We start from the raw sequence: 27,900 nt of genomic DNA, 5'->3' as shown, positions 1-27,900 counted from the left end.
CGCGGCCCGGGGGGCGGGCTCTGCCAGGCGCCGGCTGGAGCCGGGCGGAGGAGCGAAGGGAGGGGAGCGATGTCCCAGCCGCAACAGCCGCCGCCGCCGCCGTCTCCTCAGCAGCAGGCGCCGCCGCCGGGCTCCAAGAAGCGGGACCGTCGCATCTTCTCGGGCACCTGCCCGGACCCCAAATGCCAGGCGCGGCTGTTCTTCCCGGCCCACGGGCCGCTGGGCGGCGGCAGCATCGAATGCACGGACTGCGGCCAGCGCCACGAGCAGCGGCAGCTGCTGGGCGTGGAGGAGGTGACGGACCCGGACCTGGTGCTGCACAACCTGCTGCGGAACGCGCTGCTGGGCGTCAGCGGCGCCGGACCCCCCCGCAAGAGCACCGAGATGGCCAAAGTCATGGGCCTGTCCAACTACCACTGCAAGCTGCTGGCCCCCATCCTGGCCCGCTACGGCATGGACAAGCAGACGGGCAAGGCCAAGCTCCTGACCGAGATGAACCAGGGGGACATCTTCGACTGCTCCCTGCTGGGCGACCGTGCCTTCCTCATTGAGCCCGAGCGTGTTGACACCATTGGTTATGGCAGGGACCGCTCAGGCAGCCTCCTCTACCTGCATGACACACTGGAGGACATCAAGAAGGCCAACAACAACCAGGAGTGCCTCATCCCCGTGCACGTGGACGGCGATGGGCACTGCCTGGTCCACGCTGTCTCGAGGGCGCTGGTGGGCCGGGAGCTGTTCTGGCACGCACTGCGGGAGAACCTGAAGAAGCACTTCAAGGAGAACCTGAGCCACTACAAGGCCCTCTTTCATGACTTCATCGATGCGGTGGAGTGGGAGGACATCATCAACGAGTGCGACCCTCTGTTTGTTCCACCAGAAGGCGTGCCAATGGGCCTGCGGAACATTCACATCTTCGGTTTGGCCAACGTGCTTCACCGGCCCATCGTTCTGCTGGATTCCTTGAGCGGCATGCGAAGCTCCGGAGATTACTCAGCCACCTTTCTCCCGGGGTTGATACCGCTAGAGAAGTGCATGGGAAAGGATGGCATGTTGAACAAACCTATTTGTATCGCATGGAGTAGTTCTGGTCGTAACCACTATATTCCTCTGGTGGGAATTAAAGGTGCTGCTTTACCTAAACTGCCAAGGAAATTACTTCCTAAAGCTTGGGGAGTTCCTCAGGATCTCATAAAAAAGTACATCAAACTGGAGGAGGATGGTGGTTGTGTGATTGGAGGAGATAGAAGTTTGCAAGATAAATACCTGATGAGGCTTGTGGCTGCAATGGAAGAAGTGTTTATGCGCAAGCATGGTATTCATCCAAGCTTAGTCGCTGATGTGCATCAGTATTTCTACAGAAGGACTGGTGTAATTGGAGTTCAGCCTGAAGAAGTCACTGCAGCTGCCAAGAAAGCAGTGATGGACAACCGCCTTCATAAATGTCTAATTTGTGGTGCCCTTTCAGAGCTTCATGTTCCTCCAGAGTGGCTGGCTCCAGGAGGGAACCTGTATAACTTGGCAAAAAGTACACACGGCCAGTTGAGGCCTGATAAAAATTATAGTTTTCCCTTGAACAGTGTGGTATGCTCTTATAACCCTGCAAAAGATGTTCTTATACCAGACTATAGTTTGAGTAGTTTGACTGCTTGCAACTGGTGTCACGGTACCTTGGTACGTCGTGTCAGAGAAGATGGGTCTGTTGTATATTTGGATGGAGACAGAACTAATACTAGATCCACTGGTGGCAAATGTGGTTGTGGATTCAAGCATTATTGGGAAGGTAAAGAGTATGACAATCTCCCTGAAGCTTTTCCTATTACTCTAGAGTGGGGTGGAAGAGTAGTGAGAGAGACAGTCTATTGGTTCCAGTATGAAAGCAATGCATCTCTGAACAGTAATGTATATGATGTTGCAATGAAACTTGTTACCAAACACTTCCCTGGTGAATTTGGTAGTGAGATTCTTGTTCAGAAAGTTGTCAATACAATATTGCATCAGACTGCCAAAAAGAACCCTGATGATTATACTCCTGTAAATATCGATGGTGCCCATGCCCAAAGAGCAGATGATGTACTGCCAAGTCAAGACTTAGAGTCGCAACTTCCAACCAAAATTATTCTTACTGGACAGAAGACAAAAACTTTGCACAAGGAAGAGTTAAATATGAGCAAGACTGAAAGAACTATTCAACAGAACATTGCAGACCAAGCTTCTGTAATGCAGAAGCGGAAAACTGAAAAATTAAAACATGAACAAAAGGGGCAGCCTAGGACTACTTCCCCCAGTGCTGTTCGTGATGGACCATCATCTGCTCCTGCTACGCCTACAAAGGCTCCTTATTCTCCAACTTCTATAAAAGAAAAGAAGATTCGGATAACAACAAATGATGGCCGACAGTCCATGCTTACACTGAAGTCCACAATCACATTTTTGGAACTGCAGGAAAGTATAGCCAGAGAATTTAATATTCCTCCATATTTGCAATGTATTCGCTATGGTTTTCCACCGAAAGAGCTTATGCCACCCAAGGAAGGTATGGAAAATGAACCTGTTTCTTTGCAACATGGTGATAGAATAACTGTAGAGGTTGTGAAAGGTAAGGAAGATGGCAGCCAGTCGTCTTCTGCACACACTACCCATGCTGTGAAACATGAAGATGTTGCAGTAACTAGTAAAATATCTTCCAAAGAGCTGCAAGAGCAAGTTGATAAAGAGATGTACTCTTTGTGTCTTCTCGCAACATTAATGGGTAAGACTAAGTATAAATTATGTTTCTATTGAATAGGCAACATGAATTTTACAAAAGTAGAAATGTATGGTTTTGTATGCCTGAAATCAGGACATTAGTAAGAATAGATAACATGCATGTAACAGCTTCTATGTTTTTTCAGTGTAGAAAGCACCTCATTTTCTCTGCATCTTTTTGGCATGCTCAAGTGCTGTCCGTAGTTTGTAACATCAAAAATCAGTACTTTGAGCTAATATTTTTTTTTCTCCCTCATCTAACCCTAAGATTTGATACGGGCACAAAATGTACCTTCTTCCTTTCCGCAGGTTTCAGAGAATACAGTGATACATGCCAAGGTAACAGGATGAGGAGAAGATAGAGTATCTGCTTAACTGGCAGTTTGGAAGTGGTTTAATTTTTTATTTTATTTTTATGTTCACAGGGATATAGTTTTAAGGCATGTTCACACACTGGGATGCACTAGTTTAGCCAAATCAGCACTGCACCTTTATCTCAGCTTGTGTATCTTTGTGAGTGGACTAGGCCTGGTGAGGAGCAGTGTGAGGGGAATGCACAGTAGTTGACTTAATTCAAGGAGGGAAGAAGCTATCAGTACCAAAGTAAAAAGCTGAATATATTCAAGTCCTAAATCTACTAAGAGGATGGAGAAAACAGTTAAAAAATAAACTATACATAAGAAGGGACTCTTCTGAGCTTCCTTCTTTGCCATTTTCGGTTTATATTTTTCATACTTTGGCTCTGCTGACTTAGACCTTTCTTAGTGCTCCACTTGCCTCTTGGTGTCTAAGCTTACTCTGCTGACTGATAAAAGACACTGTTTTTAGCACTAGTGGTTTTATTCTTTTTTTTTCTTTCCAGCAGGTACCAGCGTGCTAAACTAAAATGGCTTTGCATTACTCAGCACAACAGTTCCTGTCACTTACTGCCAGGAAGTAGACCATTCAGTGTAATATATAAGCTGGCAGAATAGTATTATTTAGAGTCTTTTGTAGGAGTAAGTCTTCTTTGCCTGAGGGAATTTGTATGGCTAAAGTGTGCAATATTTAAAAACAAAACAATTGCATAATCAGTGTGTGATGTGTCAGAAGTTCATAATTTATTAGTTGGAAAGTCAGACTTGGAGAAAATCAATGTTCAGATTGCTTGTGAACTTAGTTGTCAGCAAGGTTGTTAGCCTAGTTTATAAGCTGCAATCTGAAAAACCCATTCTGGACTAGTCTGAGCTGCTTTGCTTAAAAATGGAGCTCCAAAGTAGTCACGAAAACTCTTGAAAGCACAGCGTTTGCTTTAAGAAAAAGGCATTTTAGAGTTCCAAGTTTGTACCCCTGTGATTTCTATATATTAAACTTGCTTTGTTCACAATAAAATAGTTATAAATTGCAAACTCAACCTGAGGTTTGAAATGGAGTTGTTCTTGGACTCACATTACCAGTTAAGGAGTCTGCTTTTGAAACTTGGTTAATCATTTTGATGCATATTCTAGAATAAATTCCAGGTCAGTCTCCTGTGGCTTTATCAGCTCTGCAGTCCTAATAGGAATAAATGGTAACACACACTCATTTCTGGCACAACACCAGGCAGCTATAACAGATTACACAGAGCTATTGAGTAAGATGCCATTTTGATATAGTCATTCTTCTGATCAAAATTATGTTTTTCTATAAGGAAACTCCTTTTGAAGAAATATGTGCTGATGATTTGCTTCTTACTACTGATTATTGCAACTGTTTAGTTCCATTAATTACATGGTGAGACAGTGAAGACTGCAACAATTTTATAAAATAACTTGTTTTAATTTCTCACAGGAAAAGTGTCTTTTTTTCCTATGGCAGAGATTGGGACTCCTTCATAATGATAAGTTCAGTCCATAAGAGACAAAAAGCTGTGCAAACTGCATAGTTTTCCTACACACTGGCCCAAGAATAGTGTTAAAGTATGAAGTCTCCCTTGACCAGTTTAACCTTTTCATGCCTAGAAGGAAAGCTGATCTTGGAGAATCTAGTGCTGGTCAAGCTAGCTACTAAATAAAGAGATTTTTTCTGATACGTGTAGTCTTTTTCATGTAAGGTATTATCAGTACAGCTTCCCTTTCTTTTCCGGTATGACTGTTTTTAGGGTTATGGACACAAGTACATTTGGAGCATTTTCAAAGGGGCAGTAGCAATGAAACAGCTGCTGCCCTTTTGAAAGTGTTCCAAATGTACAAGTGTCCATACCCAAGATCAGGGGTGACCAACCTGCAGCCTGACCATTACAAGGAGCACTGATAGGCCCTGTGTGTGGAATGCATCAGACTGGGGAGGGAGTAAGTAGTACAAGGGCAGATAGGGCTGGGAGCAGAAAGCAGAGCAGCAAAAAGGAGAGGAGCAGGTCAGGCAGAGGGAACACAGGGCAAGGAGCAGAAAGCAGAGCAGCTGGATAGGGAGAGGAAGATAATTGTAGTGGCAGTTGGGGAGGGTACAGAGTTAATATGTCACACGCTTACCCCCACTGCTCTAGATCAAAAGGCTTCCTAAAGATCTTACCAGTTTCACTCCTAACCATCTGTGCTGTGTTCTGTAACTTCTAAGCCTTAAAAGCTTAGATGTTTTTGATTATTTTCTTTTCAGATGTGCCACCTTTGACCTGTCTAGAGCTGGCAAAATTTGCTTAGCTCAAAATTTAGAAGCACACAAGGAAACTTTTATTTTCTTTCAGACTTGTTTAAGCCAATTAACTAAAAGTGTCTTTTTAAACAAATGCAGAACCCCTTATGAACATTTACAGGCCAGATTTAAGCATATTTAGATTGGTTTACACTGATTTTATTTTTTAGGCTCAAGCTAAACCAGCACAGCCAGCTTTTAAGCTAATAAATGTGTTTGATGCAATGGTTTGCATTAGTTAAAACAGTTTTAGTTCAGTACACTTTCTGCTTGTTAAACTAAAAGCCCAGGAGCTATTATTGTCTACTGTCTTTCCTGATGACAAACTGAGTGGCTTGGGCTGTCATTAGTATAGGTTGGGTTGTCTCCATATTATTGAAAGAGAGCAAGTGTATTTACTTAATTACCTGAAATGCATAGTCCATTATGTGGCCAAATCTGAAGTTACTGTGCTGAAGCCTCCTGTGGGAACAGTGCACTCCACTCAATTACTAAGAGCATAATCTTTTTTAAATGTCAAGTCCTTAGGAAATTTCTAAATCCAGTTGCATAATTTGCCAAATTTTGTTTTATCATTTTATTAAATGTAACTTATTCCTAGCATTAAGAAGCCCAGCAGCAGTTGACAGATTTGTAGATGGAATTTACCAATAGTTGACATGGATGCAGCATTATGAAGCCACTAGAATTATAGAGTAATAGTGTCATAAGACAGAGGTATATATTTTCCTCTGCTCTCTGCTAAACTGATGGATTTTCTATCAAAATATCATAAATAATTTGTACTTCTTCCAACTGTTGATACTTCTGCCTTGTGAACCTTTCTGCTATCCTTAATTTGCTCTCTTGTAGCCCTTGAGTGTTACATAAACTAATAGCATGCACTTCTAGTGCAGAGTTAGGAAAATCCACTTGCTTGGGGCAAACATTCCTGGGCAAATGCCATCTATTTCTCCCATATCTAACTGTTAATTAAAATTGCCCTTTTGGCTGGGGGCAGGGAAGGAATCTTTCAGATGAACAGAGTGTTATATTATGCAGTTCTGTCTGTCTTCAGACAGTACCAGTGCCTACATTGTTGCTGGCAATAGCTTTTCCACATTGCATTTCAGCCAAAACTGTATTTCATTCTTTCTTCAGAATACTGTGGGCAGTGGTGAATCTGACAACCAGGTAAACTACACCAAGAATGCACAGAGCAGTAGCAAAGAGCTGCTAAGTGGGGAAGAGGATCCCAAAATATCCTCTTCTGGTCCAGGAGAATAGCAGAAAACTGAGGGAAGAGAGGTAGAATAGTATTAAGGATTTCATACGGTCCTGCAGATGTGCCTTTGTTGGTTGGTGGTTGAAGAGTGAAACTAAAAAGCCCCCTTTCAGTAGTCAGTGGGAATTGAAGGCTAAAAGGAGTGTGCCCTGGGGGTTCGATTCTTGTTGGACTTGTAGTATTTTCTTAATTTCCATCATCTTGGGGAAGAGGAGAAGAACGAATGCCTTGTCACTTGGACATTGCATCTGGACAGAGATCTCCTGCTGCTGATACTAGTCGGTGACTCATATTCAGTCCTGTCTGTTGGGTGCCTGGACAGGTCCACACACTATAAGTGAGCAGGGTTGGCAAGAGTGTATATGGCAGAGGGCTAATGCGATACATTTAAGAAGAAACTTGAAATGTGTCTGGAGAGAAATTTATGAAATGCAAAAAGGGTAAAATATAGGGAAGGAAGATGCTATAGCGAAGCAGATACTATAATATGCCATTCTTCAGTGGATAAAAGAAAGTATTGAAAAAGCAAGAATACAGGAAAGGAAAAGTATAAAGAAGCAAGTGGAGTTATAGGGGAACATATTGGTCAAACAGCATCTGGCAAACAGGAGATTTTATCAGTTATTTACTCAAAAAATACCATGTGGTATCTTATGGAGCTCTTTGATTAAAGTATATATTTTTTGCTGTTCACCAAAAGGTAGTGGAAGGCTTACTTTTCTTCAAATTTAACAAAGTTGATTAGTATTTAATTGTGTACTTGCTTACTATCATGCAACTGCTTGTCATTTATTCTGCAGGGGGTATGGTAGCAAAAGTATATTTTATCATGTTTGGTAAAATTGTTTTTTTGCATTGGATCTGCCGGGTAGATTTTCAAGCCCTGTCTTGCTGTGATTAAATACTTATTGTACATGTGCAAGATGTACTAAATAAGCTATTGATTCCAAGTCACTGTTGATATCCTTGCAATTGTACTTCTCGCATGCAAAATGTTGTTAAATTTAACATGAGTAGAATTGTCAGAAGGGCAAGGTCATGGTGTAAACACTTCCTGGGAGCACTCTGAAAAGCAAAAATATTGGTAATGCATAACAACTGAGAAATGAAACTGAGTACAGCTAGTGAGAAGCAAAAGTGAAACCAAGTGTTTTTGACTAAGATGGGGGGGGGTGTGTGTAATCTTTATCAAGGCCAAATCAGTTCCAAATTCAATTGGGCGAAGCCCAATAGTCAAGTTCCGAAATTGGACTGGGCAGAAGTTCCGAAATTGGACTGGGCAGAACTCGATTGTCAAGTCTGTGTGGCCCTACCAGTGGGCAAATATTCTCCTTTCCAAACTCCTAGGTCTGGGGTTTTGGATACTACCCAAACCCAGACAGACATCTTATCTGCCAGCCCCAGGCAGGGAGACATTGAGGTTCAGAAGTCCCCTGTGTCACTTGATTGATAAGGTGTGATACTGTATGTTGTGTTTCTGTTGCGCAAATTATACGTAGGTTTAAAATGTTTTCTGTTGCAAAAATGTATGGTGCTGCTAGCAATAGAGGTAAGGAGACATCCACAAAATGTGAATTTGGTACCTAAACCCCTTATTTTCCTCTGAAAATCCATACTTAAGACCTTTCAAGCAGTTGTTTTTCTCTTTCCGTTTCTGAGAGGCAGCGGGTATTGGTGCAGACATAGCCCCTGGTAACTGGTTAGCTTGCACTTAAGCATCAGCCATTTCTTTTAGTGTCTCAGATCAAAAAAAAAGAAGAAAACAAACCCCTCCTTGGGGTCATTAACATCTTTTAATATAAAAATGACAGCCTAAGTGACTTCTCTCCTAGTCAAGAATAGTATGCTGGGACCTGGGAGACTTTGTATAAGGGCAGAAGTGTGATGTGGAGGCCCAAAGAGCCCTGGGAACAGAAATGTGTAGAGCCTGATGAAGGGGAAAATTAGGACAGTCGATGGAGAGAGGAGGAGGGGACACATGTCAGAGGGATTGCATGAGAGCACACAGAGTCCCTTGCATGGAAGGGAATAGGGATGAGAGGGAGGTAGGGGAGAGATTGATATGAACATATACACAGAGACCCTATTTCAGGGGTGCTGGGGGAGTTTGTTTTTTAAAAAAGGATGGGAGAGTTGTATGCAGAACTTTTGGGCAGTGTGCTGCAGAAATATGAGGAGCACATGTGGTATGTGCCACATATTCCATACTACAGAAGTCATCGTGTGTGCAGTCATCTAGTTTACCTTACTTTAATTTTGCTATTTATACGGAGTAAATGAAAAAGTACAGTTTATGCAAACTGTCTCCCTAAAAAGTAAATACAGTCAGTTAATGTTTCACTCCCTTTGATATCTTTTATTTAAGAGAATGCTTCAGTTGAAAAGTTGTGAAAGAGATGAAGAATAAAAATTAGAAGGCAGAGGAATAGATTTGGAAGATATGCATAAGGGAATTTATGCAGCATTTTTTCCTCGAAAGCCCTGTGCACTTCACTGGAGTGTTCAGTAACAAGTGAAAAAGATGAATTAGGCTGTAACATATCAGATGTTCAGTGAGGATGATCTCTGGAACAGAAGACTGGGTTTCAGTTCTGCTCCAGAACTTAAGCTGTGATTAGTACCAACAATGTTTAGTTTTCCTTTTATGAATATTCTTTGCTCATTATATCACTCCACAGTCTTATGAGGCAGGTAAGTGGTTTGTGTTTCTCAGGTTTTCCATTTGCAACATATTGAAGGAGAGATGCCAATTGCCAAAAGCCTTCTTAAACCACAGGCACATAAGGATCAGAACTTTAATTTTTTAAGGATTCCCCTGAATCCCTTAATTTGTGTTTCTTCTCTCCAAAGTACTGAAATGTGCCACACTTTGTCACCATCTTTTGAGGCATTGAAATCAAGGGATAAAGTTAGGGGTTCCCATGCTAATGGAGTAGCAGGAATACCAGAACTAGCAATCTCTTTTTGTTTGTGTTCTTTGTTCTGAATTCTCAATTGATTCTTGACTGGTACCATTTTTTTAAATGTCCTCTGTAACTTGTAGTTTGAAGTGCTGCCAATTTTCAGTAAAACTTAAGCTTTAAAGTATGTCAGTTACTTTTGAAAGTGGAACTTAAACTGTTAAATCATATGAGCACTTACGGAAATTTTAACTTGTACCATTCAATATGACTTCTTATTTGTACTTTTTTATTTTACAGGAGAAGATGTTTGGTCTTATGCAAAGGGCCTTCCTCACTTATTTCAGCAGGGTGGGGTGTTCTATAGCATAATGAAGAAAACTACAGGTACAGTCTTCCCTAACTTTTTATTTGTGGATTCAGTCTTAACTCTCTGACATTTGGCTGTATAAATCACAAACATCCCAATTTAGTATGTTCAAGACCTTGTATTTTGTAACTATAACAATTATGTAATGTCACCCTAGCTTTTGTGCCCCACAGTGAAAAAATTAAAATGGGAAAAAAATCAGTATAGAATGGGAAGGTGAAAGCTAGGTAGAAAGTACTCCTAAGAAAAAATATTTTAAACAGTTAACATAATGAGTAATATTGATTAAAGATTAAAATACATGCAACTTCATGTATAAGAAACTCTAGAACCAAGATTTTGAAAGAATATGCTATTTGAAAAAAATGCGTCCATACTTTATATATTCACTTCAACATGGAAGCCACTGTCGCATTTAAGTAAATTGATGGGTCACTTGTTTTCATGATTGCTTCTGTTTCTTGAAATACCGTTTAATAATTTTATAGTGTAGTGGCTCACAGTGTATGGCTTGTGATTTACCCAAAACACCCTTGACAGTTGTCTGCATGGTTACAAGCTGACTCCCATTCTCTCAAGTCTTCTGAATCAGTTTTGCTTGACAACTCTAAGATGTATGGAAAGGATTCTTCAGAATTTCTGCAAGAAACTTTTTTGTTATGTGTCATAGCAGCTGGGAGGATTCTGAAATCTTTTGGAGGGGAAACAGTTGCAAGTGGCTCAGTGTTGTATTCAAGGAGGAAAATTCCATAGAATGAGAATCCCCATCCTGCAACCAGTCTTGGATTACAGGAGAGATCACACGCTGTCTTTGAACTGCATATTTCTAAAGTGTAGGAAAAGGGAACCTCTCCTGTTAAGGAGCATGCTTTCTCATGCAGTTTTACTGAACTGCTTGTCTACTTATTCTGTGGTGATAATGGTAAGAGCTACAGTTACTATTGTGTTTCTACCAAAGTTGCATCCTGTCTCTGTTGTACCCACCCTCTTTCCCTTGTCAATATAACCATTTCCCTAGAACAGTGGTTTTCAACCCTTTTTTTCATTTATGGACCCCTTTGGGAATTTTGAATGGAGGTGTGGACCCCTTTGAATGGTAAGTATAGGTATTCACATACTTTTGACTGATCATAGTCATCTTTTGTAGACCCCCTTAGTCATAGTCTGTGGACACCCAGGGGTCTGTGGACCACAAGTTGAAAACTACTGCCTTAGAAAAGGTGACTTGCAGAATCTGTCAATGTGTAGAGGTTTTCAAAGTCTAATTTTTCTTCATGTTTTCAAACACATATCCAATATTTTGAATTCATTTCCAGATATGGAATGGATGTTCTTGAATTTTCCATCCCCACTAGTAATTCAACATGAGCTGACATAACCGAAACCAGCAAATAATACAGACTTGTTCTTCACATAGATTTTATAATCAGTTTTTTAGAAATGAAATACTGGTTGCTTTTGAAAAGTTAATTCTGCCCAATTCTCTTTAAGTTCCCTCATTTAAACTCTAGCTTGGGGCTTTTTTCTGCTCAAGTCTTTGTACTTTCAGTACAATTTAGCTTTTTTGACTTCATCTGCATTGGTGCTCATGCTGCTACTTTCTTCTTATGTGATTTTCTTTTTAGAGACTTATCAATCTTAACTAAAATCTTTTAATCTGGCTGGAATCTGCTGTATTGTTTCATGTCAAATACATTTTTTAACATTGTGTATAGAAAAATGTTCGATTTTTTTTTTTTTTTTTTCAAGACTGTCCAGTACCACCTAAGCATGACATAATATTGACTGTATCTGTAGCCCATGCTCCTCTAGAGAACTCCAAAGTTCATTTAAATGATTTAGTAAATTCCAAGCCTTGATGATAGTAACTGACATGCAAGTATCTTATGACAGTTTTGTTTCTTTATGGCTTTCCTTCATTATGTATGTTCATACTATGAAAACTGGTATGTTGTGTATACCAAGTGAATCTGTTTAAACATCGTCTGATGAAGAGGACATTTTGTGATAAGTTAATGTCCAGCTGGAGTTGAGGGCCTAAATCAAAATCAAGTGCTCTTAACCCAGCTGGTCATAACTGACAGGAGATGCTTGGCCAGGAAGTCACTATTGCCAACAGAACACAAAAAGAAGGTTGAGGGGGTAATATTTTTGTTTAAATGTGGCTGTATTGCTGTGTGTACAAATATTTTTACAGTACTACTGTCATAATAGATAGAATAACATTTCCTGAGGCCTTTGAAGCTGTTGGGCCACATTTTAAGAGACTATATTAGTTTGTTATGGGAAGTCTTAAGGCCATCTCTGGTGCTTCAACTTCTGGCTACAGACAAGTGCTTGAGTTCTTATGCTGTAACAGCTCCAAACTTCCCAGATTGATCTCTGGAGTAGTCTTTTCATCCCGCTACCCATAATATTTATGGGTCAAACTCAACTTTAGATGAATAATCTTCAGTGCGTTTAGGTAGAATTCACTTTGAGAAGACTGGGGAACATCCTGAGTTTAGTAGGTGCTGTTTCGCACAGCCCTAGTCTGTAACGCCTGATTACAACCCCTGGTAGTGCCATACTCAGATCCGTTGTTTCCTACTAAATGCCTCCCACCACCTGAACCATAGTAGTTTAGCTACCTTAGCGTGGTTCGGGGTGGAGTTTTAAATTTCAGCATACACTGAGATCCTTATCACCCCATTCTGCCTCTCCTTGTCAGCAGAAATTATTGATATGTATTTTGGCATTGCACTAAGGGAGCACCACTACTTCTAGTTCTAGAGACTGTGTATGCAGAGTGGCCATGGCATATCTCAGTATGGTGCAGCTTGGTGCAGTGCCCCAATTGGGTAATATGAGCATGCCCAAATGCTACCCTTTTGGTTTCCTGCCATTTTGTATTGAAAGCTTGCATGTTTTTAGGCTACTCCAACTCAGCTGTTTTGAATTGTTTATGTAAATATGAACCCAGAACAGCTTAAGCATTCCATAGATGCTTTCATAAAACTGACTGTTCCAACCTAAGTTGTTTTTCCTCTAGACAGACCCTAGCACAGTTAAGGAAAAATGATTCTCCTGAAAAATGCTATAAAACCAAAAGTATTCTTTGTTTTGATTCTGCATAATTCTTGGCACCCCAAAGTCAAGTCTTCTGAAACTTGAGGATTCTCCCTTTATATGTTTACTTTTTTTCACCTCCATACTGTGGTAACCATTTTGTCCATAAAGACTTGTTCAGTCTTATTTTAGTACTGGCAATGCACTTAATCCCATATAATATATGAAGACAGAAATCCATGTTAAGAGCTTATAGAAAAAAAAAAGATACAGTACTTAAATATGTTGACTGCTGTATTAATTAAGTTGCATTTACAAATGCAGAAATGATTTGCATTATGTTATGCAGTTACTTTTAAAAACGGTACCCATTCCTCTTGAACAACTTTAGAGGTTTCTACAGAAGGAGCACCTCCTTTAGATGATCTGGGAGTCAGTCTTGTATTTTATGGTGCATGACAATACATGTTACCCTATCAGATCAGATCCAGTTTCTTAAAATTTAGAATTTACATTCCAGAGTGTCACTGTTTAAAATTAAAGCATTTAAAAAAACCCTCCTTGCCTTGAAATCTGTTATCTGCTGCCTATTGATTAGTTATTACCCAAGCTCTGTAGAAGGTTTAAATATTGGAAGTATGCACTTTAGTTTTCAACTTTATGTAAAGTAAACTCGCGTTGCATTACAATTGTATGCAGTGATATGTGCTTGTAATACATGAACACAAAACATAATAAAGTCCTAACTTGTAGGTTATTATTATATGGAGTATCTGCATAAATTGCCTGATTCCTCAGTAGTCCTTTTAAAACTTTCTTATACAGTAACAAATATTTTAGACTTGACTGTATATTGTAGATCTGTTTTCAGAAGACACCATCTTATTAAATCCCCCCTCTTTCTTTCCTCCCACCCCCCTTTTTCCCCCCAATTTCTTCACAGGTCTGGCTGATGGCAAGCACTGTACTTTTCCACATCTGCCTGGTAAAAATTTTGTGTACAATGCTGCAGAAGATAGATTAGAGCTGTGTGTGGATGCTGCAGGTCACTTTCCAATCGGTCCTGATGTTGAAGACTTGGTTAAAGAGGCCTTAAGTCAAGTAAGAGCAGAGGCTACTTCAAGAAGCAGGGAAGCTAGTCCTTCACATGGACTTTTGAAATTAGGTAGCGGCGGAGTAGTGAAAAAGAAGTCTGACCAGCTACATAACATAACTGCGTTTCAAGGCAAGGGTCACTCTCTAGGAACTGCATCTAGTAGCCAACAACTTGATCAAAGAGCCAGGGAAACACCACTTTTAAGAAAGCATAGCACAGAAACAGACTTCAGTCCTAGTTCTACTAAAACAGAGTCTTCTGTATTCACAGCTTCTTCTGGTAACAGTGAGCTTATCCGAATAGCTCCTGGAGTAGTGACTATGAGAGACAGCAGACAGCTTGACCCTACCTTAATTGAGGCACAGCGAAAAAAGTTGCAGGAAATGGTCTCTTCTATTCAGGCTTCAATGGACAGACACTTGCGGGATCAGAATGCAGAGCAGTCAGACTCAGTTGATCTGTCACAAAGAAAAGTAGAGGCAGTGAGTTCATCTGCTAAAACTGGGAGCTTCCAGGCTGGTTTGCCTACATCCTTTTCTGTAACAGGTGGCACTGAACATTTGAATACAGAAACAACTGATGGTAACACAGTGCGTTCTGTGGGAGCAACTTTTCCCACAAGGTCTAAAGCACAAAAGGGAAATTCTGTTGAGGAGCCTGAGGAAATGGATAGTCAAGATGCAGAAATCACTAATATGACTGAACCAATGGATCATTCTTGATAGCTTAAAAGCTAATGAGGATAGAAGAGATTACTGTCCAAATGTAATGTTTTATTGGCTGGGCCACGTACAGTGATTAGTCATTAAATCTTGTATGTATGTTTCAAAGATTATATCATCTTTATTCAGTGCATGATAGCAAGTGTGTGATTGGCAATAGCTTTTAATATACCATACTGCTGCCCAGGCTGGCTCTCAGTTACCTGTAAATTAGTTATTAGGAAATGCACTGAGATGAATATCTGCTGTAGATGTGGGTTATTGAAAGTTCTTTGTAATTTTAATTCCATGAAAGTCTTAAAATATAAGCCCATGTGAGGTTCTTACTATGCTAATTTAAAATTACTGAGAAGGCTAGAATGGGACAAAAACAGAAATTTGACAATGTTAATATTACCCAGATATCTAATTCAGTTCAAAATTGTAGCCTAAACAGATGGACATAAATTTCAAAGAGCAACTGAAATAAATTGTATGCTAAAATTTGTAAGGTATTATAAACAACATTTTAATTGTGTGATGCTGGCATTCTCTCAGATTTAAAAACCTTGTATTTGTATAGCTGTATGTGCTTGTCAGAAATCCTGGAATAAGTATAATTGCATTAAGCTCTCTAATTTCTGAATACTGTCAATTTAAGCAAGGTTAGCGGGGAAAATAAGGCTACTTAGTGTAAAATGAAGATAATGAAACGTTGGGCAGTTTGTCTGAGCCAAGGCACGTATTTCACGGCTCTGTTTTGTGATAGCGTGTTTTTATTTTCCCCAAAATCTTGAGCTGATGAGGTGACAGGCAACTTTTTCATACCACAGAGAGGTTTGTAAGTGCTTTAAGAAGCTACAACAGATCAATACCAAATCAATTTCTTAAAGATGTTGATTATTAGTATTGGTAAAAGGTGGTAAGAGCATGAAGAAACAATTTATAAGAAGGAAACAGCTTTTGAATAGGTTGCATTGTTCTGAAGTGTCTAGTGATATTTGAACTTCATGGATATTTTTCAAGTTCATGAAAACAGGGAATAGGTACTGTTTCAGTGCCCATGAAGACTACCCTTTCTACTGGCTTCACTTCAGTTTGTGATACAAATTTGCCTGCATCAGTTTGTGACGAAGCTGGCATCCATTTAAATAGCGTATTCATCAGTTTTCCAGTGCTAGTTCTAAGAAGCAGTCATTATGCATACACCATGAAGACAGAATGTTCATTTTGATGTTGCACTCTGCTTCCTACTTTCATATTCCTATTTTAAGTGTGTAATTGTTTCTTCTGATATTAACCTAAAGTTGAATGAGTGAAAGATGTTAATGCAGTCTGAAAGGAACTTAGAGCATTTAGATGTTGAAGCCTTTGTGCACACATGAGTTTTTACCGGTTCCACAAATATTAAGTTTGTATTAAAAAAGAAGTTTGTAATCAGAAAAAAATCTCACTTTTTACATTTATAATCAGATACACAAATTTTGTGTTGCTATTATTAAATGTCCCAATAATGGGAGGATTTATTTTTTATAGTAGAAAATAACTGAAATAAGTCACTTAATTTAATAGCCCCAATACTGTCAAAGCGTATTAGTACAGTAAAACAGCTTTCACTGGCTACCTTTTTATACACAGAGATTAAATACTTATTAACAAGTCAGTGCACTGTTTACAGGTAAATTATAAAATCACCTTTACTTGAATAAATACAAATTTAAGGTATCTGCTTGCTAATTTATGAATTAGCAATTTGTTTGAGAACTGCAATGTAACAAGTAAACTTGGAACACTAAAATTGACCTCTTGTGTGAACTGATTAATTGGCAGTGCTTGCCCAGTGGGAAATAGAATGCACATGCAGAGGTTGGAAGCCTGCCCTTAACTTCTGACAAAAATTGTTTTGGTCTCTGTGCTGCAGCCTAGCTGTTTTGAAAGCTAGTTTTTATATGTAGAATGTGAAGCAGAAGCTTACACTTTCCGTTACGGTGAGAGGTGTTAGAAAAACGGACTAGTACTTAGTTAGCAGTAGTATATTCAGAGAAATCACTTTAAATAAGTAGGGGCTGAATGACAGGAGGCACCTGGGTGGTTTTGCATTTTAGTCATAGTAGCTGTGATAATGGAGAGCTGCTTAAATACACTGAATTCTTGTCCATAAGAAGAGAGAAATCTTCCCTAGAAGAACAGTGTACAGAGGGCACGTGAGTTTCAGATTTCAAAATGCACTGAAATACTTAAGCCCCATTATTATTCTGAGGGAAGATGAATATGTCAGCTGCCTATGGCAATTTCAGTGGGATTCCAGAAATACATTTGTGTGTGCACCCTTGTTAACTGAAAAGTAGTTTTGATTGGTTTTTCTTTTTCCTGCCCCCTTGTTTGGACATTCTACCCTCTTCTGTATGAACAGACGTGGGTACAGACTAGTCATTTTTCTGTTTGTTTTTCTGACATACCATTAGCAAAAAATGTAATTTGTGATGGGTCATAACTCTCAGAATCCTTCATTAAATCTGAAGAAAGTATAACTAAATGGTTTCAGGTCTCCAGAATCCTTGAGAACAGCAGTCACAACTGCTTTTCTGGCTGGCTGTGAATTCCCCTGGTTTTATACAAGCCAACCACCAAATCTACACGCATCTTTGTAGTGTTCTTATTTTAGTTAAATTTCTCATGCATTCAACAGCAATGTTTTTAGTGAGATGGCTTCCTAATGTCTTAAATAAAACTATTTTCCATCTGCTGGGAAAATGTGTAACTGTGCAAGCAAATAAATAATAAAGAATACTGAAGCAGAATTTTGAACAAATGTTTCCCTTGAACTCTAGCAGTATGTGACAGACACAAATACAATTTGAGGTAAATCAAAAGTTTTCTATCTTTCAAGCAGCTCTGTGCTACTTTTCCTAATAGGATCAGGAAAATGCTAGAAGTGAGCTGTGCCAGGAAGAGAGAGATGTTTTCACCACCATACTAGTGGTGGTAAGCTGTATGAGTAGGTATTCCTCAAATGGTATAAAGACTAAACTTACTGTTCATTACCAGGCCTACTGATGCTCGCTGTGGTCAATGTGGTGAAATGTATGTATGGTTCCCAGCCCTATTAAGCACCTTCACCAGTTACCATCCTAGCCAGAAGTAGCCATTTACTCATTTTTCATGATGAATAATTATAGAGCATCCCAAACTTCATTGGGGTTTAGTGCATATCATTTGAATGCGAGACCTGGCAAAGAGCTAGGGAGCCTAGCCTACAAAAGCTTTGGTATTAATAGCAGTTTGCATACTGAAACCTGTTGGAGTACAGTCATCCGTTGCCTTTCCAGCCAAATACAAGTTTTTAACAATGTCATGAAAATGGCCAGTTAGTAAGGGTGGCTAGTAATAGGTACTTGATATTGTGTTAGATTGCTCTGGGAATTATTGAGTGGAATAAACATTAATAGAACTTCCTTTAAAATACTATGTTAGTTTCCATGACAATATATTGTTTGAGACAGCCTTATTTTCACAATCACAGAACTTTCATACAGTTGGACTTCTGATTCCCTTCAAGATTGAGTAGTCTTCTACCATATATAAGAAGAAACTGAGCTTAATGGAGATTCTGGTCATCTTTGAAATTGAAAGTAGTCCTTTATTTTATTTATTTATTGTGTAGTTAAATTCTGTGGTTTTAAAATAATCCACATATCAAACGTGAACATAAAACAACCCTTTGTAAGGATGGCGTATAGATACAGCTGTATTATATAAAAGCTTGTTTAGACATTGCCTCCAAGAGAATACTCTAGCGAACTTCAAGTAAGTACCATGGCCCAAGGTTGCATGCTGACAACTCTATACAAAAGGGATATTTTCAAGAGCCAAGTGTTTTGTTTTTTTTAAACATATTTCAGAAAATTTTAAATTCAAGGGGAAACTCTTACTATCAGAAGATTAGCAGAGTCGCTTGCTAATTCTCCTTTTTTTTTTTGTAACACACTCAAATGTCAGATATTAAAATTCCGAATTTGATACAACTGCAGGCATTACAATGTTATGCTCCAAGAGAACTGTACAAATTGGAACGACTGAAGAAAATGTCACTGTTCTCTGTACATTTGTTTGGCAGTCAATGATTTTTTTAATTATGGAATCAATATGCTTTTGTAATACAATTTTGACATGAAAATGATCCTCCTATTAAAGAACATATTAGAAAGTGATTTCTTTAATGTTATCAGTTTAGTATTTTAAATTTTAAAATGTTGCATAAAATCTTAATGCAGAATTCCCTTTGAGCCCTTATGCCTGTGGTAGAGCAATAAAAGATTCAAACATGATTGATTATTTTCTGATTTATTTTACTTTTAATAAGGATTATTGCCAAGCAATGGAAGAGTGCACTTTTTTGAGGGAATGCTATTTAAAATGTATAAATTAGCATTAATAGTGTATATATTTAGAAAACAAATCTTTTTAAACAGTAAGTGCTTTACATGTTGAGTTAAATATAAATTAGCATAGAAAATGTACCATCTTCACAGCACTGGCTGTAATGCAGCACATTTTGGTTTGTTTTATTTGTGATTTCTGTACTAATTATATTTGTTTTTTATCTGTAATGTAACAATAGTGTATTATAACAGTATATAGTGTACTATACTGCACTTCACTGTACAGTATTTGGGATTTTCTTTGATTGCTATATTAAAACTATAAGTTAAAACATCTGCTTTGACTTTATGAAGTGCAACTTTTGTCTAGCTTTCCCTTCTCACAGTTTGGGCTTATTTATTTTTTTAAATATTTAAAATGGCATTTATTTTGTGAACAATGGTTGCAATGCAGCTAAGCCAGTTATTCTCAACCCTAGGCTGCCCTGAGATCCTTTCAGGGGTGTCACGGAGTGCCAAAAAATGTTGGCGCTCTTAGGTGTGACAATGTGATACACAAGATAAACCCAGAGATTTCAAATAGTAATCCATAGTATCAAAAGCACTCTAACCTGTTGTCATCTTGAGTTCCTTGCTCTATTTTTCTGTAATTAAAAAACTAGTGAAAACTAAGAGCTGGCATTTTCCCAAGGATGCCTAGAGTCTAGTGAGGGGGGTGACTTGAGTCTAAAAAAGCTGAGAACCTCTGTACTAAGTATCAATACATATAATTTTACAGTTCATTCCATCTGTATACACAAGTAGCAACTGCAGAGGTGAGAAGCATACATATATAGTTTTTAGGGTTGGGGTGATTTTGTAACCGTAATGGCCCAGGAAAAGTGCAAGGGGAAAAGATGGGTGATGTATTTTATTAGATGAGCTATGGGGTATTGCTGATAAAGAGAACAGTTGTACTAGAAAGCTCATCTCTGTTCCCCCAACTGTACAGTTGGCCTAATAAAAGATATCACCTACAAAAAAATCCTGCGTGTTGCATATAGTCTCTAGAAAACTTATGTCTAGTGTCATTACTTTACTTGGTCACATTTCTGCTTAAAGGAAACTTGCCTCTCTTTAATAAATTAATCCTACTGGAAAATGGGACTATTCATTCTCACACCTGTTATAGATATTTCAATAAGTATTAATTTATCTCTGCCTTTCAAAAATTGTCAAGGCTTTTAGAAGTTATTGTTTAATATGTACTGAAGTATTTTTTTCAAAAGTTAAGAGATTTAGTAAAGTGAACACTTGAAGGAAAGGAAAGTAACAACATTTTAAGATGAAGACACACACCATGAAAACATTTGTGATTCAAAGCAAATATTAACCTGGGGTTAGAAAAGCTGAGGGTACTGTATAAAATACAAATGCAAACAAGGTGATTTAGAAGGGAAAATCAATTATAGAAAGCCTTGTAGCTAAGTTGCAGTAACTCTCTTTTTCTTTATACAGGGACCAGCAATACCAGTTTACTTTCACTTGCTGCAGGGTAAGAGCCTGAACACAGGAAGTTACCATGGAGTAGCTAATGTGCTAAAAATCAGCTGCTTTTCCTTCCAGAAGATGGTTTGTATGTCCATTCCCTCAGCTAACATAAATGCATAACGTATTTTGAAATAATACCCACAAAGTAGCCTACCAAAACAAGACACTTCTACCCACTTCTTCCCTTGTGCCCAGGATAACAATAAACAACTTGTAATATTGTATGCATGTTCCTTAACACATGACATGGAAGGTATTAACATATTATGGTGGTTAGCACAGGGTCTACGTAGAACAAAAGGGCATGTATCGTCATAGATCACACACCATCTGCTTTTTTTGGGGTCAGGATTCATCTTTGCTCTTATGGTAGCAAAAAAATATTTAATAAAAGTTTGCCTGCAGAAATATGGATTTGCTGGGAACTTGTTTGTGTGGTTTGGAGGCTTGTGTTGCAAACAAGCTTAAAACTTTACAGTTATAACATGAACTAAAAAATGTGATAGCTGAAAGTATATTATACAAGAACAATAAGACAGGAATTACTTTATATGAGCCCTACTACCAAGTTGATGTAATAGGAACGCTATTGCATTCCTCAACTCCTAATTGTTTTTACTTTCCTAGTTTAAATGGCATAATCTACATTAATTTATTTTGATACTGTCCTGATACAATCAGTATACTATGAATAAAATATCACAAGAAATGCTGGAATAAGACCATTGTTGTTTTATTTACTGTATGGATTTCTTATCTAATGTTCCCTGTACGTTGAACATACAACTATATATACTAGCAACTGCTTTGCTGTTGCATAAACTTGTGTTATTATTTTAGAGACCTCTAGTCATTTAATAAAAAGCAATGACCCCATGTAATTTATGTTCCAGTACTGAAACTGTGACTTCCTAGTAGTTTGCACTATAGATGGGCAAGTCAATTTTATTATAAATAAATAAATAACACACTGGATCAAAGCCTGTCAAATCTGAATGTACCTTAAAAAAAGTTGTCAGGACTAGTCTAGAAAGAAGCTTTTAATCAAGAAATACAGAGATTAAAATTGTCAGGTAACACTGCTTTTTTTTGCTCTTAACAGTGACAGAACTTGAGGTAGTTCATTTGTGCTCTGCTTTTAGTATATATTTTTAATTAGCTTTCTTGTCTTTAAGCTTCTATCTGCTATTTGCCTCTGTGCCTGTGGTGTTACTGTGTTGTCATAGGCTGTGTCCAGATGAGCGTGGCCATGTGGTATGTGGTGCCACAGACGTGTCCACAAATACCACACCTTCACCTGTCCTCTGTGCTGCAAGGGAGCAGCATGGGTGGGTTTTTTTTTTTGACCCCTGGATATCCAGGGGAGAATCATTCATCTCAGCCTCTGGCCTGCTCCCTCCTGCAGTGTAGGGGATTGATTGTCCCACAACCTGGCCCAGCTGGGGACCCATTCATGGTGAGTGGGGCCCTGGGACAATCAGAGCCTGGCACCTCCTGCAGAGGTGTGGCATCTGGCGGCCAAGGTGGGAAGGGCATGTGGCCCTGCAATCTTTGCATGGGTAAGGGTAGGCCACAGCTGTGACCTGGGTTCAACTTCTGCTCCGTGTCTCCATGCCTTGCTGCCACGACTTTGAAAGCAGTGGATGCTGCTATGTGTCTTGCTGCCTGGCCCATCCAGTAACGGGATGTACATGGCAGTGCCCACTGCTTTAGAAACAGTGGCAGCAAGGCATAGAGACACGGAGCAGAGGCTAAGCCCAGGTTGCAGCTGTGGCCTGCCCTTGCCCATGCAAAGATCCCGGGGCCATGTGCTTCCCCACTGCCCCTTGGCTGCCTGGTGCTGTGCCTCTGCAGGAGCTGCCAGGCTCTTTCTGGGGATGACATGGGGTGGGGCAGGGTGGGTGCGGCGGTCCTGGGGCTCCATCCTCTCCGGCCTGGTGGTGCAGCCAAGGCTGGCCCTGCTCCCATCCCTGGCTCTGCAACCCCTTGGCTGGTGCAGGGAGGCAGCTGGGGCAGGTGCGGTGGCCAGGGCTGGTGTTAAACAAATTGCCAATTGCTCAAATCATGAGCAAGATCTTATAAGGGAAGCTAAGGCAAGATGCTGTGTTTATTAAGTGCTTAACACACACACACACACACACACGCCACACTCATACCCTAATTTCTGTTCTGCACTGGTATACATTACCAGTCTTATCAGTGATGCTCCAGGATGACATGCAGAACAAGACTCAAAATCAATATGTCTCACCCCATCTTTTATAGCCTTGTCAATTCACCCAGTCCTTTGGGCTTTTGCTGGGTTATCACCGTGTTCTTTCTTGAAGGTCTATTGCCATTGTTCTCTTGCTGTTGTGGAGCAGATCCTCGTTTGTTTTTTTATCTGTTTGCATTCTTCAGCCAGTCACCAGCTGATATTTTCCTTTTCCACAGACATATTCTCACCCATTCTCTCACACATACAGCATACAAAGGTTGAGCACTTGTCAAGCTACAGAGCAATACAAAATGGAGTTTCTTAAGGCAATGCAAGACTCAAGAAAAAACATAAGATTAAAAGCAATAGGCAAAAAGTCTATTTGTATAACACCAGGAGGCAGCCGAGGCTGGTGTGGCCAGGGCCAGTATGGCTGGGAGGCTGCCGGGGCCAAGGCTGGTGTGGCCAGACCTGGGAGGCTGCCGTGGCCGGTGTGGCATCTGGAGCTGACATGGTCAGGGCCAGGAGATGGCTGGGCTGGGGCAGCACAGTGCAATGTGGGGCAATGCCACTCCCCACTTGGCCCTTTCCCCTCCCCCCTCAGACTTTCCCATAGGGGGGTGCATACGCACACACACTTCCCCCCCAATTTTTTTTCTTCCTCTGCCTATGATGATATCTTTTACAAATGTAAGCGTTGGCCCCCCTGGCACAGGAGAACCTCAGTACGCCACTGGCAACATGTGCCACTGAAAACTGGAGCCTGGCTAGCTGGAGCCACACTCTAGCTGCCAGCCAAGCTCCAAGTGGCAGGATCACCACTGCTGCAGCCCCAGGAGGGTCCCAGGACCCCAAGTAAAGCTGCTGGGGCCAGCCCAATACCCCACCCCACTTAGGCTAACCTGCCATGTGCCAGAGGGCGTGTGGCACAGGCATTCCCCAGGGACAACTAGTGGTACAAGGTGTGCCACCGCTAGTTGTCTCTGGGGAACCAAACGTCCGTGTTTGTGTGGACATGGCTATAATAGGGATTTTCGTCTTTACTGCGTCTCTCTAATGCTGCTGTCTGTAAAATAGGAGGCAACAATGTCTCCAAGATTTATGACAGCACAGCAGCCAAGATCAAACACAGATGCCAAGTTGACTGTATTGTTAAAAGTGAATGATATGCTGGGCTGGACTTTGTCTCAGAGGTGTGTGTTTATGAGAAGGAAGGTGGAATATTGGTGATGGGCAACACAGAAGATGAAAATACTGCCTCCAAGGGGGAAGGGGAAGTTTGTGGCAGTTATCCTCTCCTTCAAAGTTTTTAACAGTTATATGTGATGATTTTGTTTCTATGCTATACACTTTCTACTGTATACAAAATTGGAAGCTTTCTGCTACAGTGATCTATGTTGATTCTTTAGTCATTTTTGGTGTACTTTTAAAAATCCCTTTGATAAAACTGAAAACATGAAATGAGCCTGGTTAACAGTATCACAAGGGATCATTTTCCATACTAAACTGGTGGGGAAGTTGGGGGTATCATTTGGCTAATATACTATATGAATTAATAAGGACTGCTAATTCTTTACCCTTAAAATGCTAACTTTATATCCTTTTTAATGAGTGGTACTCAATTTTGGCCCTACTGTTTGGATAAATGGCATGGGGCCAGTCTGTAGGCTGCACTGGGCTCTGTGTGATCTGAGCCCAGCCTCTTAGTCCCATACTGCTCTGTGCTGTCCTGTTCGGCCTTGTGCCACCCTGCTCTGCCCTTCTTGGCCTCAGTTTGCCCATGCAGCTCTGCACAGCCCCACATTGCCCTGATTGGCTCCATATGGCCCTGCTCTACCCCACACGCTCAATTTAGTGTGCAGACCATGCTATCTGGTCCATGAGCCTTCCCCCTGCCCAGTTCTGGATGTTTGACAGCAGAGGAGCGACAATTAGTTGTTACTGCTCCCCTGCTGCCAAATTTTCAGATGTGTGTGTGGCGGGGGGAGGTAGGGAGGAATGGGTGGGACACATGGACAGGATAACTTGGCTCCACAGGCTGGATCTGTCCCATAGTCTCTTAAGGCGAACAACTAATTAAAAGTCAAGGTAAGAAATGAGTGTAAACGTAGGGATTCATTACTTCTACAGTTACAGCTACTTCTACTTGTTATCACTATACAAATAAAATTTACAGAAACTGCTTGCTGGGTTCTGAACTATACTGAACACAATGCTGGGTTCTGAACTAGCTGTTACAACTCAGGAAATAAACCTTGGAGTCATTGTAGATAGTCCTCTAAAAACATCAGCTCAATGTGCATCAGGACCAGAAAAGCCAATAAAATATTGGGCATCATCAAGAAAGAAATTGAAAACAAAACTGAGAACATTGTCACACCATTACACAAATCCACGGTCCACCCACATCTGGAATACTGTGTACAGTTCTGGTCTGTGCATCTCAACAAGGATCTGGTAGAACTGGAAAAGATGCAGAGAAGAGCAACCACAGTGATCGGTGATATGGAGCAGTTGCTATACCAGGAGAGATTAAAAAGGTAGGACCCTTCAGTTAAGAAAGGAAAAGGCTGAGGGAGAGGCATATGACAGGTCTACAAAATCATTGGAAGGGTGGGGTACAAAGTGAACAGGAAATTTTTATTCACCAAGTCCTAAAATATTAGAACTAGGAGGCACTCTTCTGTGTATGAGGCATATGCATGTGAGTAGTGGGATTTATACTATCATGTACACAAAGAAGAATTATATATACTGCATACTGTGGTAAGATTCAAATTTGAATATATATGCCATAACCTTTGTTCAAGACCAACAGTTATCACTTTCACAATATGTTTAGTACAGTATATACACAAATACATGAACAAATCTGCACAGAGAAATTTAAAAAGATGCCAGCTTTAGTAATGAAAAATTGCTCTAGGCCACCTACTCACATCTTTATTTCAGGCCCTTTGAAATTTATCTGCTTATTAATAATGTAACGTTAAAGCTCTGACATTTTGCTGCTGCATACAGCAGACACAAAGACATAAGTGCTGTCCAACAGGCAATTTTTGTTCCATGAACTTCTTGAAAACTCTCTTTGTAGTTCAAAGATTTGGTCATGGCTTTGATGTGGGGGCACTTGCTGTGTTGTTGTTGGTATAGTGAAACCACTGGTATACAGTTTGGCACTGAACAGCCATCACAGTAAGGCAAAGAAAGCATATGAAAACATTATTGCGTGAGAGACAGATAGCAAATTGTGGACTACTGTGAGAAAGCAATTAAACTTATTCATGTTTACTATTCTACCAACCTTATGGTTTTATCTATAGGCTTGAAGTGTAGATCCCACAATCACCACAGTTTGAAATTCTTATTTTAATGTGCAGGGGGCGCTGTAAGCTAAGATTTCTTATTTATCTGGCTGAAAATCTATCCATCAATACTGAAAGAAAAAATACCTCAGTATATAAAATGTTTACCTTCCTTTCATTTGTGAACACAAGCTATTATCTGATAGCTTAGCAAACTATAATAGTTTAGGCAAAAATTCACATAACTATATTTGCTTTAAAATTCCATAGTTTAAGTTGTATATGTGCGTACACTAGTGTTTCCCAAACTTTTCATACCTGGAGCACACTTTTATTTGGGATTAAAATTGGTGGCACTTCATTCACTGGTCTGTGGATCAAATCCATTCTGTGGGTCTGAGCCTGCACGGAGCGCTGGCCCAGCCAGGGCCTGACTGCTCTGTGCAGGTCTGTTCTGGGGCCGCATCCCTCTCTGCAAGGCTGGTGCAGCCAGGGTCTGGTCCCTATGTGTGGGGCAAGCCCAGCCATGGTCTCACCCAGCCCATTTTTCATGGCACATTTCTGCTGCTGCCATGACACACTAGTGTGCCACAACATGACCTTTGAGAACCCCTGGTGTACGCATTTCCTCCTTTAAATAAAAAACACTGACTGGCTTTCTTGCATGCATACCAGCCTCTGACTTCTTTACTATTCATTCCATTCAGGAAGAGCACACACCAACTGCCGATGCTTCCTCAGCCTGACCAAGGGTATTTGACCCAAAGGCTTGCAAAGAAGAATTTGTCCAACTATTTGAGTTGGATAAATCTGAGATCTTTTATTAGACCAAAGAACCTTGTCTGGTTAAACTATATGTTTTTTCCTGAATTATTAACAAAAAACTGAAATTGGAAGATTCTGAAAAATAAATTATGTTTAAACAAATTGCTTCTTGCTTCAAGATTTTTTCATAGTATTTTAGGAACATTAAAACAAATACACTACATTTTTGTTCACTGTCATGTTCTAAGCAATTTAACTTGAAATGTAATGATAATACTTTCCCAGAGCTTTCTACTCAGAATGGGACATAAGCTTTCACATTTAAATTGAAGTCCTGCTGTTGGCATCAGCAGGAGCAGGGTTTGACACAGAGGGTGTCTTTACAAGTACTGTGGGGTGGGGGAGGATGCTTTAATTAAAATGGCTCTCGGGAGCCACTCTAATTAAAGCACTGGCAGTGTCTCATGTACAAAGATCGTGTTTTCTCTGATTGAAAAAAAAATCCCTAATTTTTGGTTACAAAAAAAGTAAAACCAAATCCATATTTTTCTGTGATTTAAATGAAACACTAATAATTCTTATATAATAAAGGGCTTAGTCTATCTCTTCATCTGTCCATAATGATCTTGGAGCACTCTGATTGGTTAGTGAAAAAACGAATCAGAGTGCTGAGTGCTGCCATGACAGAGGGGACCAAGCAGGGGGGCTCCACCGCTCCATCCTTGCCTTCATGGTGGTGTTCCGCCGTCTCTGAGGAGCAGGGCCCCGGTGGGGTGAGGCCAGCGGTGCTGGCAGAGGGGGACGGAGGGGATAGTGGGGCAAACTTCCTCCCCTGCTCCTGGGAGGTAGTGGCATGGGGTGGTGGCGCTCTGTCCTCACGCCCCCCTCCCGTCATTCTTGATGGGCAATTGGCTAGTGTGTAAATATATATATAGAGGTGTTCGC

General features: G+C 40.2%; 1 protein-coding gene across 1 annotated transcript; it reads left to right on the top strand.

The window, feature by feature from the left end:
- Positions 1-20: 20 nt before the first annotated feature.
- On the top strand, positions 21-19,494 carry VCPIP1 (valosin containing protein interacting protein 1). Its single transcript, XM_019527751.1, has 3 exons — positions 21-2,752; positions 9,862-9,948; positions 13,923-19,494. Exons 1-3 carry the CDS (start codon positions 70-72, stop codon positions 14,795-14,797), a joined length of 3,645 nt encoding a protein of 1,214 aa, XP_019383296.1. The 5' UTR covers positions 21-69; the 3' UTR covers positions 14,798-19,494.
- The last annotated feature ends 8,406 nt before the right edge of the window (positions 19,495-27,900 follow it).

This window comes from Gavialis gangeticus, unplaced genomic scaffold, assembly GCF_001723915.1.
Source record: "Gavialis gangeticus isolate Ggan-Ray unplaced genomic scaffold, GavGan_comp1, whole genome shotgun sequence".
In the NCBI taxonomy this organism is placed as follows: Eukaryota; Metazoa; Chordata; order Crocodylia; family Gavialidae; genus Gavialis; species Gavialis gangeticus.
This window is presented reverse-complemented; position numbering and strand designations above follow the sequence as displayed.